General features: G+C 27.7%; 2 protein-coding genes and 1 pseudogene across 2 annotated transcripts; all 3 read left to right on the forward strand.

The window, feature by feature from the left end:
* The first annotated feature begins 2329 nt into the window (after positions 1–2329).
* LOC119666910 lies at positions 2330–3037 on the forward strand. The gene has a single exon (XM_038076191.1). The coding sequence runs from the start codon at positions 2330–2332 to the stop codon at positions 3035–3037; it is 708 nt and encodes a 235-aa protein (XP_037932119.1).
* Positions 3038–4435: 1398 nt separating this feature from the next.
* LOC119666911 lies at positions 4436–9364 on the forward strand (annotated as a pseudogene).
* Positions 9365–11122: 1758 nt separating this feature from the next.
* On the forward strand, positions 11123–15244 carry LOC119672560 (putative fatty acyl-CoA reductase CG5065). The gene is made up of 11 exons (XM_038083636.1): positions 11123–11169; positions 12585–12660; positions 12741–13026; positions 13089–13239; positions 13426–13511; positions 13582–13691; positions 13747–13945; positions 14011–14191; positions 14251–14321; positions 14394–14519; positions 15003–15244. Exons 2-11 carry the CDS (start codon positions 12606–12608, stop codon positions 15232–15234), a joined length of 1497 nt encoding a protein of 498 aa, XP_037939564.1. The 5' UTR covers positions 11123–11169; positions 12585–12605; the 3' UTR covers positions 15235–15244.
* The last annotated feature ends 2003 nt before the right edge of the window (positions 15245–17247 follow it).

Consider the following 17247-nt stretch of genomic DNA (forward strand, 5'->3'; position numbering starts at 1 on the left):
GTCTTGTTCTTAATGACCTCTCAATCCAGTTATTATTGCTATGATTATTAATCTGAGGTCGTTCTTTTTTACAAGCTCTCTATTAGATTGTTGTAAATCTGGGTTCAGATTCGAAGCACGGTTCTTAATAATCTCTTTATTAAGTTATCGCGCCTCTAGCTTTCGATCTGACTTTACGGTTCTTTATAAACTGTCTGTTGGAATATTGCAGATCTGGCTTTTAATGTAAAGGCATTATTGTAAATAATCTCTTAACTCAGTTATCACGCATCTGGGTTTTTAATTGAGATAATAGTTTTATAATCTCTCTAGTAAGTTGTTGTGATTATAGTCTTTGATTTAAAATAATTAACAGATATTCATAATCTGTTAATTCAGTTATTAAACCTCTGTATTTGATTAAAGGTAATTTTTTACAATTTTTATTTTGGGTTATTGAGAACCTAGTCTTTAATTTGAAGTCATGTTCTCCTATAAGAAGATGACTTCTTAAAGATTTCTTCAAAATTTGTCATTTTAGTTGTTTTACCACTGGTTTTTGATTCGAAGTAATGATGTTTCACTTAGTCATGGCTTACAATATCTATATTGTGTTCTTACAGAACTAGTTTTTGTACTAAATTAATAATTCTTAATACTTCCTCAATTCAGTTACTACGCGTTTGGTCTTTGATATAAGGTTAGGCTTCTTCATAATTTCTCCTTCAAATTGTCCGATTTTAGGCTTTTGATCAGTCATTCTTCATAATAATCTCTCAATTCCGTTATTACGCCTCTCGTTTTTGATTTGAGGTTATGTTCTTTATAACTTATCTATTGGAGTAATGTAATTCTTGCTTCTAATCGAAATTTATTATTTTTAATAATCTTTAAATTCAGTTATTATGAGTATCCTTTTGCTTTTGACTCGAGGTTGTGATTTTTTACAAAATAACTGACATGGCTCTCTGACGGTATGTTATGGATCTAGCTTTTGATCTGAATTCACAGTTCCTAATAATCTATTAATTGCGTATCTGACTTTTTGTCTGTACTGTAGTTACAACATATTTATTAGGTTATTGTAACTATAAATTTTGATCCTAAATCTTTATTCTTAAGAATTTAAAATTCTTGACTCTAGTATCTTGTTAATAGTAAAAATTAAAGTCAAGACAAATAGCTAAAGTTTAAAATTTACTTAATATACTTAAATGTGATTATCAGTGTAGTTTATATTTAAGCAATTAAATATATAATTGCGATCGTAAAGTCTATAGGTGAAATTTTCCTATTCAAATTGAACGTCTTTATCCATAATTTTTATTCGAAAATCCATATTATATCTACATATATATAAAATCGTTTGTTCGTCTGTTCGTTACTCAATAACTTTTTAATGACTTAACTAATCTTCTTGATACTCTCAGATCTTATTTATATAGTTTTTCGGCGTAACATAGGCTATTAAAACATTCGATATTAGTTATAATTTTAATTTAAATAATAAATTTAATAATTTCCGTTTCAAACTGTCCGACAGTTTGTGTGAATGATACTGATTTTCTTATTTTTTTCAAATAAAAAAAATTTATTACATAAGCATAGATTTCAATATATTTAAAAAATTAAACTGGATATATATACATTTGCTTAATAATTAGAATAGAGGAAAAATATATTTTTCTTATTAATTGTAGCTGTGCTTAAAGAAAAAATGCCAAGATTTAAGAATTGAATAAACAACAAAATATTTTTGGGCAATACGTAAGAACTTTACTTTATTCGGAAGTTCCAACATATTTCACATGGAACAAAACTTTAAAAAAGTGGTATACTACATATACATAGAACAACAAATCATAACTCAAATATTCAATTCAATCGGGAAATTTATAACGAAGCTTTGATTATGATCGAAGACTTATGTTTACTTATATCAAATCAACCAATTAAATTATAAGGATTGTATTCGCCAAATCGTTTGGCAACCGATCTATTTAACAATGATATGCAGTGCGACCTTCAGTATAGCTCTGAAGATTTGGTTGAATTTGTTACAAGAAGCGAACAAATCTTAACGCACCAACTAAAGCTCATTTATGATTGGCTTTCGAACGCAATTGCAGCAAAAGAAGGCGGCTTTTTTTTTCTTGGATGCATCAGGTGGAACTGGAAAACCTTTCTTAATTTTAGTCATTCTTGCAAAGGTTAGGATGCAAGGTAATATCGCTTTAGCACTTGCATCATCTGGAATCACTGCGACATTGTTAGATGGTGGTAGAACAACCCATTCGGCACTAAAGTTGCCACTAAACATACATTCATGTGAAAATGCAGTATGCACTATATGGCTAAAGTACTTCAAAAAAGTCACATCATTGTTTGGGATGAATGCACAATGGCACATAAGTATTCATTGGAAGCATTAAATCGAACACTTAAAGATTTAAATGCCAAGGATAGACTTTTTGGAGGCGCTTTAATTTTATTGGCAAGTGATTTTAGACAAACATTGCCAGTTATTCCAGGTTCAACCTATGCTGATGAAGTCAATGCTTGCCTCAAATCATCTATTTTGTGGCGTAGTGTCCATATATTGCGACTTACCGAAATCATGCGTGTTGGACTACAGAGGGATTTAGCTGCAGAACTATTTGCAAAACAATCGATGGATATTGGTAATGGAAACGTAAGTCTTCATGAAAATACGCAATTTATTAAATTGCCAGAAAATTTTTGTAAAATTGTTAATTCGAAAGAGGAATTAATAGAAAGCTTATTTTCTCACACATATCAAAATTATCAGAACCATCAATGGCTTCAAAGTAGAGCGATTCTGGCTGCCAAGAACTTAGATGTGCTACCTGGTAATTTAATTTCGTTAAAATCCATCGACACAGTGGTAGATGAAAACGAGATTGTGAATTATCCCACTGAGTTCTTAAATTCGCTTGATTTGCCAGGACTACCACCACACAATGTAGTTTTAAAAGTTGGTTCACCAATCATTTTATTACGCAATCTAAACCCACTAAAATTATGTAATGGAACATGATAAGTAATTAAAAGACTTATGGGGAACTTAATTGAATCAACAATATTAAGTGGAAAATTCAGAGGAGAAAATATATTGCTTCCACGCATACTAATTATACCAACCGATGTTCCAATTCAATTCAAACGATTGCAATTTCCAATTCGTTTAGCATTTGCGATGAGATTAATAAATCTCAAGATCAAACATTAAAAGTATGTGGACTGAATTTGGAACATCCATGTTTTTCGCATGGGCAACTATATGTTGCATGTTCCCGTGTTGGAAAACCTTCTGATCTATATATATACGGTCAAAATGGCTTAACAAAAAATATTGTTCATGATTTAGCTTTAAGATAACATAAGAGCTCATAATAAAACTGTTAATATAATATTAAAAAAAAAACATGAAAATATTTGTAACATAAGTAATGCATGTGGACTTTTTGCAGTTCAAAAGAAAAAATCAATTCAAAATAATTTTCGCATTAAAATGCTAAAGGTTAAGTTGAATAACAACACACATATTATAACTCAACTGAGCCAGGAAAATTAATTGCAAGGGGAAACAACGTTCGCCGGGTCAGCTAGTATATATATATATTCCAACTAAACAATATATAGTATTTAGGAAAAAAGTGTTCTTAATTAACGAAATCTCTAAATTTAACACAACACTTCTAAAATCTATCAAGATCTCTACAATTCTAAAGTCTGATGACTCTATCTCTAGTAGCTCTAGAAGTTCTATTGTATTTGGTCATTACCCTCTATGACCATCAACTATATCCTTTGCTAATTATATGTCAGCGTTTGGTGTTCATTATTTAACAGTCTTATTGACTAATGTGTCCTCCATATCAAATATTATGCACAGTCCAAACTTATAATCTTGAGTTTAGCACCAGCTGTACGTTTTATTAACTCATTATCCAACTATGTTGCATTCTTAACTTGCATTCTTCTGTATACTTGAACTATTTTTTTTTGGAAGCGGGATTTTAGTCCCAAATCAGATGGGTAAAATTAAGCCCACAGCATTTACGAAATTAATAATTAGTCTAGAATTGTTTTAGTTGTACTTCTAGGCGCAAAATAGATCTTTTAGATCGGACTGCATTCATAGTTTATTATTTAAGAATAATATGGGTTCAGATCTGCTTAGAATATTTTACTTTATTTCAATAAGAAAAATAATTAATGAATTCATTTCTTCAAATATCGCGATTATATAGCTCAAGAAACTGATCCCTTTTTCTTCTAGTCTTACACGACTTTACTTTTATGTAATGTTTTGTATATGTTTATGTTTTGTATATATTTGCATTTTAATAATCCATTACACTATTTAAAACAAAAAAGAAACAGGTCTACATTTAGTACATCGGTTGGCATTGTTTGATACAGTTTTATTAAATTTAATTTCAAAAGTTGATTGAATAAATTTCAAATTTAAAGCTTGAGAAATTTCTGGAAATATATTGGAATATTGTGTTGGAATATTATCTATTGGATTTTAACCAGAATTGATAAGCAACTATGTTAATTACAGAGTTTTTTGAAAATCAGGATATATTCATAACTGGCGCTACAGGTATATAACATAAAGATCTTTGAAGAATAACGTGGTTTTGAATTAATAATTCGGTGTAAGTGGATCAGACCTCTTCGATTCTAAGAAGTTGGAATCTCAAGATCTGCTGAAATTAAAAAACCTATCGTTGTTACAAGTAATATTTAAACTGAAATAGATAATTTATAATTACAAAAATAAAGTCATTATCGACCCGGTAGTGTTAATGTTTGGTCTGCGTCTTTGGTCTTGATACCAAACAATACAAAGGTATTAAAAGTATAAGTAAGCATATATTTTTCATAAGGGCAAAATTGTGTTTACTTATTTATATAAATATATATAAAATCGATTTGTTAAAAATAATGCCTGATAAATAATAAAGCCTAAAAGCGCTATTTGACCTAAGAAAAGTTATGATTCAGTTACATAAAATATATTAGATTATGCATTCAGTTGCATTAGAAATGCATAAGGAAGTAAATTAATTTAAACAATAATTATATATGGTACATTGCTTAACCATTAATAGGTTACGCTCGTGTGACATTTCCACCAACGACTTTAAAAAATGAAGAATGGGGTTTTTTTCATATACATACATAAGTATAATATAGATACTGTCATATTTAATGTGGACTAACCATGTCTGATGGACAGCTCTGATTCACACTAATATGCTATTATAAATCCAATACGTCTTAATAGTGCGACTATTTCAATTAAGACCAATAAGTAATAATGACTTAAGCATAATAAAATTAATAAAATAAAATTAATAATAAATAAATAATTAAAATAAATTAACTAACTTAACAAAATTAACTTAATTAATTAAGTTAGTTATCATTAATTAATATTAAAATTTCAACAATTTATTACCTATTTTTCCTGACATCTAGAAAAAAAGTTTAATTGATGAGCGGTACTACTTCATTTCAGCAATTGGCTTTACAAAATAAACAAGTGTTTAGTCCTCGTAATTTCTTTAATGGTGTTGTAACCTGCTAGGATCTAAAAAGCAGATAACATGAAAGGATTAACAAGACTAATACATAGATTGGAATATGGATAGGTTATAGTAAATTGAGGGAGAATCAAGGAGTATGTGTGAATTGGAGTTTGGGGTTGGGTGGTATTTAATTAAAAATCAACACAGGTCGATCGTCAATGGGGTGAGTTCAAATGTCGACTAGATGGAGGTTTGTGTGTGCAGTGGAATGTTTTTTTAATCATTTTTCCTAGTATTAAAAAGTCTCAATCCCTATATTAAACACGAAGGGGAGAATCTGATAATTATGCTCATAACATTTTCTTTTCTAATCTGGTGGTATATATTTAAGAGATTGCGAACTTCAATACATCGTCTGAAACTATCTTGGAAATTGAGCATTGAAAGTTTGTGCAGCCTTGGGTACTTGTTGAAAAACACGATTAGATTCTAGTTTAACAAGCGCGAGTTTAAACCGTAGTTTAAACCGGTGAGATCCCAAGGGATCCATTTAGGCTTATAAGCCCATTGTGTTAGCGTATATTTTAAAACTTAGGGGTTAGAACCACTTAGAACCTTTGGCAGAGCTTATATTTAAGGGACTATAAACTACGGACTAAACTATAAACTATTTAAAAATAAAAATTTGAATATTTTCTAAAATCACTGATGATGAGTAGTACTTGGGAATACTCGAAATATCGTTGTATGGTCAATCAAATTACAATAAATTAATTAAAATTTGTGTTATTGTTTCTTCATTACAGTTCGAATCCCTCTAATTTTGAAATTTGTGATTGTTGAAATCATTGTTGCTATTATTAAAAAAGTTTCAAGCCAGAGCAACAATATGACTGGACAAATCTTTAAATTAAGCTCGCTTTATATATTTTTCTAACGTGTTATTATACCTTTGTGAGGTCTCGATACAGATCGGATTATGTATATGTCAGCATTCTAGACTTCGCTACTTACTGTATATGTTATGTTATATCTATATAAATCATATACGTATATTTTTGAACGATTTTAATATATTTTTATTTTAACAAAATTAAGGCTTCATTGGTAAAGCCTTGCTGGACAAATTATTACGTTTATCACCAAATATTGGAAACATTTACGTGCTTATACGAAGCAAAAAGGGAAAAAGTGTTCAGGAACGTTTAAAAGCGCTTTTAGAAGCTCCTGTATTTGAGAACTCTTGGAAAGAGCAACCGCAGAATATATCGAAAGTATATGCGATCGATGGCGATACCACTAAGTTAAAACTGGGTATTGGTAATGATGATATGGAGAAATTGAAAAATGTTTCAATATTAATACATGCGGCAGCTACTGTAAGGTATGTTTACAAATTTCTTGTATCAAAATGTTTTTAATTACTTTTATTTAACAGATTCGATGAGCCTCTACATCCTGCTATACTTCAAAATACACAAAGCACCTATGAAATTATAAAAATTGCAGAGAATTTGAAACAACTTAAAGTTCTCATGCATGTATCGACAACATTTTGCAATTCTAATCATACTGAGAGCGATGAAGAGGTAATAAACAATAAGACTAGATCCATAAAAATTTTATGATATACATATATGTGATAAGATATAGGCCTTATTAAGAATAGCAAAGTATTTCACATCAGCTTTATCACAATTCTATGTCTGCATAACGTCGGTTAAACCTGCTAGGGACTTATTTATCAGAGGAGTTATTCGTCAGTTCCAAAACCACCCTTTGAAGAGTTTCTTATAATTTATTAAAGTTTGAAATAGTTAAAGTTCGAAATAGTTTGAAAACTAACCAACGAACCTAACCTATTAAAAGTAGCTAATAATGAACAATTTTAAATATCTGAAATAGTTATATGGGTTCGAAAATTATTTTTAACTAAAATTTATGGGTTCATTTTTCATAAGATAAATCTATAAATTTATATATAATTTTCAAAATGTCTCCTTTTCTGTGTAAATATGGTATAGGTGGAATAATGAATTATGAGAATAAAGTCACTATAGAGCGGAAAAGAACAGAACACATTTCTTTCTAGGATAAAAAAGTCTGCATTCTTAGAGTCAGCTTTTTTAAAGTTGTTACACTTTAGGACAGACCCTATTGATAATTAGCTGTCTAAATCTAAACATAAACATGTTTGTCCAAATCTATTTTGTGTTGTCCGTGACACACCCCTACTATTCGGGAATCTAGAGTTCTTTCCATTTGAAAACATTGATGTAATTATTATTTTTTAATGGTTATTATTAATTATAATTTTTTAACTACTAAAGGGACATTAGTAGTTAAAAAACCGCTTTAACCTTACTTTTAAGTTATTATCATAATTAATTTAATCCAAACTTCTTCCTATATATTCATAGGTTTTTCAGGCTTGTGCGGATTGGCGAACAACAATAAAATTAGCTCAAACTTACGATGAAGACACGTTGGAGACCTTAAGTTTAAAGTAAATTTAGTTTTTACTACATTACATAAAACTATACTTTGTGCTATCACACATTATGTATTTATATATTACAACAGATACATCAACCCATCGGCAAATACCTATACATTTACGAAAAACTTAGCCGAGCAAATCATAAATGAGTACCGTTACAAATTACCAGTAGTAATCTTTAGACCATCAATAGGTATTTTATTAAAATAAATATATTTTCACGCGATTTGAATTTCTTTAATTTTTTATATCAGTTTTGCCTGCTCTTAAAGAACCATTGCCTGGTTGGATAGATAATTTAAATGGTTATATATGTAGGTCTTATGCTAGCCTGCTGTTTGGGTATCATGCGTACTAATTATATTACACATTCAATTACACACGATCAAGTACCGGTAGATATGGTAGTACGTGCTATGTTAATAGCATGCTTTAAGAAAGGATATCTGTAAGTAAATTATATAAGTTTGGAACTATTAATATTATATTAATAATGATATATGTCATAAATAAAAATGATCAGTTCGAGAGACGATAACAATTTAGATGTTTATAACATGGGCTCAAAAGACTACATACGCGTAAATTTAAGAGAATTTGTTATAATAGCTGAAAAAGAATGTAAAAAAAATCCGTTTAAGAAAACATTATGGACTCCTGGCGGAAAACCGACATTATGTCCATTTACATTTGTAATAAGAGTAAGTAAATTTTTCAAGTTATTCGCATATGTACGCATACATAAAATATGCTTAATAGAGAAAGCAATTCATATATTACGATTTTTTTAGTATATTTTCCTACAACTTTTGTTGTCATATCTGGGAGATATTGGTCTGCGTTTATCTGGGCAGAAACCATTGTGGGTATTAAATATTTGTAATAATTATTTAATATATTTTCCAAATTTTCTAGCCTTTTTAAATTGCAACGACGCATTTTTGTTGCAAATAACGCAATTAGTTATTTTACAAATAGAGACTGGATTTTTAAGAATGACAAATCCATAGCTTTGGAGACTATAATACCAAAATCGGAAATGTAATTCTATGTTTTAGAATAAATCAATGTCTTATTAGCTAATTAAAATATTTTTTTAATGTTTAGTGACAAATTTGGCTTAACGGAATACTTACATCGAAATGAAGGTAAAATTATCGCTACTTATATGCGCGGCTTGAAACTATTTTTAATGAACGAACCTGAAGAAGCCAGTAAAGGGACTTGGAGACGTTTTAAAATCTTAACGTATACCAATTATTTATTACAATTTTTAACTGTTTTAATAGCAGTTAGGTTTCTCATATATTTGCTTTTTTAATATTTCTTTAAATGATATTAAATGAACTTTAAAAATTTTCCTAAAAATTAATTTTGTTTTTAAAGAAAGTGATAATTGTTTAAAATTGTTTATATATAAATAATTATGTAATAAAAAAAAATAATATGAATTGTTTACTAGTGCTTATGCCAAAAATTAATAAAATTGTTTGTATAATAATTAAGTAGCAGAAATAAAAATTATATAAATTAATAACTAATGTTTATGCAATGATTTTAGCGATCCTTTGTCTAAGTGTCTTGTTCTTAATGACCTCTCAATCCAGTTATTACCGCTATGATTATTAATCTGAGGTCGTTCTTTTTTACAAGCTCTCTATTAGATTGTTGTAAATCTGGGTTCAGATTCGAAGCACAGTTCTTAATAATCTCTTTATTAAGTTATCGCGCCTCTAGCTTTCGATCTGACTTTACGGTTCTTTATAAACTGTCTGTTGGAATATTGCAAATCTGGCTTTTAATGTAAAGGCATTATTGTAAATAATCTCCTAACTCAGTTATCACGCATCTGGGTTTTTAATTGAGATAATAGTTTTATAATCTCTCTAGTAAGTTGTTGTGATTATAGTCTTTGATTTAAAATAATTAACAGATATTCATAATCTGTTAATTCAGTTATTAAACCTCTGTGTTTGATTAGAGGTAAATATTATAGGCAATTTTTATTTTGGGTTATTGAGAACCTAGTCTTTAAGTTGAAGTCATGTTCTCCTATAAGAAAATGACTTCTTAAATATTTCTTCAAAATTTGTCATTTTAGTTGTTTTACCACTGGTTTTTGATTCGAAGTAATGATGTTTCACTTAGTCATGGCTTACAATATCTATATTGTGTTGTTACGGAACTAGTTTTTGTACTAAATTAATAATTCTTAATACTTCCTCAATTCAGTTACTACGCCTTTGGTCTTTGATATAAGGTTATGCTTCTTCATAATTTCTCCTTCAAATTGTCTCGATTTTAGGCTTTTGATCAGTCATTCTTCATAATAATCTCTCAATTCCGTTATTACGCCTCTCGTTTTTGATTTGAGGTTATGTTCTTTATAACTTATCTATTGGAGTAATGTGATTCTTGCTTCTGATTGAAATTTATTATTTTTAATAATCTTTAAATTCAGTTATTACTAGTATCCTTTTGCTTTTGACTCGAGGTTGTGATTTTTTACAAAATAACTGACATGGCTTTCTGACGGTTTGTTATGGATCTAGCTTTTTATCTGAATTCACAGTTCCTAATAATCTATTATTTGCGTATCTGACTTTTTGTCTGTACTGTAGTTACAACATATTTATTAGGTTATTGTAACTATAAATTTTAATCCCAAATCTTTATTCTTAAGAATTTAAAATCCTTGACTCTAGTATCTTGTTAATAGTAAAAATTAAAGTCAAGACAAATAGCTAAAGTTATAAAAATAAATTGTTAAGTTCATTAACATTTAGCAGTCCTATTAAAATTTTAGATTATGCATTTTTTGAAAAAAAATAATTCTCAAAATAAAAAAAATATAAACCTTTGAGTTGGTAAAGAGAGCTGAAAAATTTCCATATTCACATTGGCAGTCTATATGTATCGATTGAATGTGTAGCAATGGTGCTATGAAGTACAACGTATAATATTTATTCGAAAATAATTAATGAATTAGGAATTCAAATTAAGTATTTTAAATTATAATTAATTTTAAAGCAAAATACTATATTGTTTGGAGTATTTTAAAATTCAAGAAAACAGTTGAAGTGTTGCACAGTGAACGTACGGTTTAGATTTCATAAACTCCGAAAGGTCTGCAATATTAAAAATTTTAAAACTTTATAATAAATAATTTATTATTTAACAGTATAAAAATTAAATTTACTTAATATACTTAAATGTGGTTATCAGTGTAGTTTATATTTAAGCAATTAAATATATAATTGCGATCGTAAAGTCTATAGGTGAAATTTTCCTATTCAAATTGAACGTCTTTATCCATAATTTTGATTCGAAAATCCATATTATATATATACATTCCAACTTAATAATATATAGTATTTGAGAAATAGTGTTCTTAATTAACGGAATCTCTAAATTCTATTCTAATAAAATTTAACACAACACTTCTAAAAGCTATCAAGATCTCTACCTACAATTCTCAAGTGAGATGACTCTATCTCTAGTAGCTCTAGAAGTTTTATTGTATTTGGTCACTACCCTCTATGACCATCAACTATATCCTTTGCTAATTATATGTCAACGTTTGGTGTTCATAACTGAACTCTTATTGACTGTTAAATAACAGTTAATCTGTCCTCTATATCAAATACTATGCACAGTCCAAACTTATAATCCTGAGTTTAGCACCAGCTGTACGTATTATTAACTCATTATCCAACTATATTGCATTTTTAACTTGCATTCTTCTGTGTACTTGAACTATTTTTTGAAGAAGAGGACTTCAACAAATATTTTTTCATATGAAAATAGTTTTTGTTTCGTAGATTTTATATATCTCGTAGATTTATATATCCTGTTTATGAAAAAAATAAAAACCACAGATATGTTGAACTATTAACAGATCTGTATTCGTTCCATTTATTGGAAAGCGACATTAATTATTGGGGTAGTATTATTATTTGAAGTATTAGTATATAGTTTCAGTGTCGAGAGAGCAAACCATCGGAGACCTGGGTGATTTTAGAACGTTGAAGTCTCACAATAACTTTGGCTTCGATTTAAAAAAAAAACATTTAGTATCGGTGTATGTGATGAGAAGTATATATCATATACACATATTTGATATTTAATATACATAGGTATATAAAAATTATTTACTTGTGGTATAATCCATTTCATAAGGGAAGTCAACTGAATGAACTACAATAAATTATTCATCGCTATCGATGAAAAAAATCGCGGTCGTACTTACTAAAATTCACTATATTAAAAAATCTACGTTATGAGTAATTATATATAATATATATCTCCACAATATAAATAACAACACCTAGCCATTGAATCTTATGCAGTAAAAGTTTTACTGTTTGTGAATAAGAAATTCTAATTGGTCACATCAATTCTATTTTAATTTATTCGACCTTTTAATGAACCCGATGATTCTTGTAAATTATACATACATATATATATACACATTTAACCCAAATTTTAACCCATATAAAAATTTACATTCATGGATTTTAACATACATTATTTATTTACAGAATAATAGAAATACTGGAATTATGTCGATTAGAAAATTTTATAAAAATCAAGAAGTATTTATAACCGGTGGTTCAGGTAAGAGATTTAATGTTAATATATTACTTAATTAATTTTATTCATTTATTAAATTTTATATAATTATTTAATACGAAAAGGTTTCATTGGAAAAGCAACGATCGAGAAACTATTGCGTTCCTGTCCCAATGTTGGTAATATATATGTCTTAATGCGTAGTAAAAAGAATCGGAATCCTGAAGAGCGTTTACGTGATATTTTAAAATCTGCACTTTATAATCGTATAAGACAAGAAAATCCACAAGTTTTAAAAAAAGTAATTGCAATCGAGGGAAATTGTGCTGAATTGGGTTTGGGTATAAAACCAGAAAATTTGGAGAAATTAAGGAATGTCTCCATAGTAATTCATTCAGCAGCAAGTGTTAGGTATATCGAAAATTATTAAACCTATTAAAGTTTGTTATATATATTTATTTAATTATTAATAGATTTGATGATGCTTTACGCGATGCTATAATTTTAAACACACGCGGAACTCACGAATTAATTAAGATCGCAGAGACATTGAAGAATCTGAAGGTGTTTGTGCATATTTCTACAACTTATTGTAATCCGGACAAGCAAGTAGTAGAAGAGGAAGTAAGTAAGAAAGTTGGGAGAATATAGTTCTTACCTACTTTATTTAAAGTTTTGAGTGAAAGACAAAATAACTATAAAAGTAGTTCACTTAGGGCCGATTTTACAACTGAAGACTCAAACATAGTAGACAGAGTTTAACCTCTATGTGAAGTATATAACTTATGTATATATTTTTCTCTTACTTAGGTTTATCCAGCTTTCGCAGATTGGCGCACTACTATAAAACTAGCAGAAACATATAATACTGAAACGTTGAATATTTTAAATTTGAAGTAACTATATATTATAATGAATTTGTGTATATATGTATACAACATTTTAAACAATTATTTTTTGTTATAGATATAGTAATAATCAACCAAATACATACACATTCACAAAAGGATTGTCTGAACAAATAATTAATGATTATAAAAATAAATTACCCTTAGTAATATTTAGACCTTCAATTGGTATATATCACAATTTATATATATAATTTGGCTTCTATTAAAAATATTTTCTTAGTTATATCATCGCTAATTGAACCTTTTCCTGGTTGGGTGGATAATTTTAATGGACCTATTGGACTGCTAGTCGCCTGTGGTACCGGCATAATGCGTACAATGTATGGTGATCCAGATATTGTTTCTGATTTTGTACCTGTAGATATTGCAGTACGTGCACTTTTGATGGCTGCGTATGATAGGGCCATGGAACCGCATGAGTAAATCATAATATTTTTATATATAATTTTATATATCCACAATTTTTATATATGTATATATTAAGTATAAATAGAGAAGATAATGATTTGAAAGTGATTAATTGTGCCACGGCTTCAGTTTGTCCCATAACTACTGGTCAAATTATTGAATATGGCAAAGAGATTGTGAAAAAAAATCCATTTGATAAAACATTGTGGGTACCAGGTGGTAGCATAACACGTTGTCCTGCTTGGAATTTTATACGGGTATGTCTTTAAATTTATTTTTTTTTTTTACTTTCTATGATTAATATATAATTTTGTAGTTCATAACAATGCATGTATTTATGGCAGTATTGGTGGACTCAGCTTTACGTTTCTTAAACCAAAAGCCCTTGTGAGTTCCTTTCTTTCTTTTTCTCTTGATCTGTTTTCTGAATTAATTGTATATATATTTCTGAATTTTCAGCCTTCTTAAAGTACAACGTCGTATTTATATGGCGAATTTGGCTTTACATTATTTTGCCACTACCTCATGGGTGTTTAAAAATAAAAACTTAATTGAATTAGATGCAAATGTCTCGGATGCTGAAAGGTTAGTAAAAACTTCTATGATATATCAAAGTCAAAACAGTTAAGTTAAAGCTTTGTTTGTAATTTTAGCTGTCAAATATTTTCATTTTGCATTGAAAGCTACAACAATTGACAGCTACAATTACAAACAGAACTCTCGTGTGAATTCAATATAAGCCAGCGAAGTTGATAGCTTAAGTAAGTCTTAAGACATAAGTTATGACTGTAAAATGAACTTTCAAGGGCCTGAAAAACTAGTTGCTGACTTTATTTTAAATCTTTATTTATCAAATAAGAGTTATAGTCTTCACCGCGTATTATTTCTTGAATATTTTTTAAAATTTTTTGACAGTTCAACTACAAATGTCAGAAGCTGTCATTTTTCCACTGACAGCATAAAGTTTGAAAGCTTTTAATGCAAAATCAAAAACAATTATCAAAAAAACTTGATAATTATTTATAATTTATATACTACAATAATATTTTTATTTGTATTGTATTTTAGAGATATATTTGGATTTATGCAGTATGCCGATACTGATCAGAAAGAATTTCTATCTAGTGGTCTTCGTGGTGCAAAGGAGTTTTTACTTCTGGAGAAACCTATAAGTTCCAAAAGAGCTATTCGACGTTTTAAATTTTTGGAAGGTCTTCAATACTTTGTTAAGTTTATATCCATACTATTAATAGCACGTTTTATTATTCGTTTTATATATACTAGATACTACATGAAGTAAATATGTATAATAAAAGTATCACGTTAATAATAAACTTCTTCTTTAAATTGATTTTAATAAAATGTACTTGAACGCAATATTTAATTGTGTGTTTTGATTTTATTCTGCCTTCATCTCAAACAGAAAATTGCTGCATGATATTTGTAATATAAAAATTAAAGAGTATATTTTGTGTTTATTAGCTAAATATACACAGAATATCTACATCACAGAGTATTTATTTATTTTCCATGTGTTCTGTTCACTAACGTCTACAAACACGAAATAATTAAAATTTAGTAAAATTCAAAAAGCCTACAGATTTATAGTATGTATAAAATATATCTAATCTATTTAAATTATGTACAAATTCATTATTAACAATTTTCTTGTTTTAAAATTATACAAGAAAATGTCAGAATTTACTTTGAGAAAATAATAAGTATTGTAAAGTTAAAAATCAAATTGATATAATAAAAAATAATATATAAGCTTATTGTAAAATATATACGAAAAATTATATAGTGCAATAGTATGAAATTTAATAAATTTAATTACTTTTCAAATTAATGTACTTAATAAAAATATTGAATTTATTTACAGTTTGAAAGACATTACTAAAAATGAATTCTTAAGTCAAAGTTGACAAAATGGCGTTGGTGGCAACAATTATTATCTGACAGAGATTACACAGAATTGTGTTGTTATCCAAAACTAAAACACACTACAATTTTTTGTTTAAATAATTTAATTTTATTAAATTAATTGCTTATATATATGATTTTATGTATTTATTATTTTTGTATTAATTTTTTTGTATAGTAATATCGTTTTATGATATTTAAATTCCATATTTATATTATTAATAAAATAGTAATTGTTATTATTATTATTTTTTTATTATGAATACATTTAATAGGTACAATGCAGATTTTTTTTAAAAGGTTTTTTGAAGTTACAGCATATGTTATTTTATAGTTTTTATTTTAATATATATTATATAGTGTAATTCTATTCGAATTTATTGATGATGCCTTGAAGTTTTTAACTTCTTCATCGGAGCGTTAGAGTCATAATTTTATAATAAATAATATTATATATTAAGTTTTTATTTTGACGTTATTAATTTACTAAAAACTTGTAATACAAATATTTTTTTGAATTCTAATGCATTTTGGGTAATTAATTAACTATTTTTATATGTTTTAAATTAATTTAATATTATTTATGTTTTTTAAAGTGTCTATGAATCTGTATAAAAATACAAATAATATTAAAAAAAGTGAATTCGGAACGATTCAAACTTAAATTTTTTGCTTAAAAAAATATTGCATTTTATAATGACATGTTTTTCTTAACGCATTTGTATAAAACTTTGATATTTGTAAAATATTGCAAGTGCCATAGCCAAATAAGTCTGTACACATAAAAAAGGACATTTTTCTAAAATGTTTTTATATACGTGATTATTTAAAAAATTTTATAATATAAATGATATTGATAAATGTATTGACTTGCAAATATATTTACAATACAATACTATATATTTGCAAGTCAAATAGTATAAGAACAAGAGTAATAAAATTTGTATTCTATTAGTCGAAAAAACCTGTGAAAAATGTTTCACACAAGAGTTTTGTTTGTAATTTTAACTGTAAATTGTTGTTGCTTTCAATGCAAACTGAAAATTTTTCACAGCTAAACTTACAAAGCTCTCGTGTGTATCCAATAAAAGATTTTTACACAAATATAGTTAACTTGTCATTATAACATATATTGTTTGAATTTAAAATCTTTAAGGGCCATGTTATGCAGAGTGTCTCGGGCACGGCAAATTACGCTCTTTCAGGCTATGCCGAAAATTCATGTTATGCAGAGTGTCACATCAGTATTGCCAATTTTGTATTTTTACTACTTCTTGGTTGTGCCTAAATTTAAAAGGAAATTTAGATATGCTCACTTTCAATTTGCCACCAAAAATAACTCGCTTGAAAAAACACATAGAGACTGTAATAATGTTAATTTATTATTATA

This window comes from Teleopsis dalmanni, chromosome 1 (genome assembly GCF_002237135.1).
Source record: "Teleopsis dalmanni isolate 2A chromosome 1, ASM223713v2, whole genome shotgun sequence".
Taxonomy (NCBI): domain Eukaryota; kingdom Metazoa; phylum Arthropoda; class Insecta; order Diptera; family Diopsidae; genus Teleopsis; species Teleopsis dalmanni.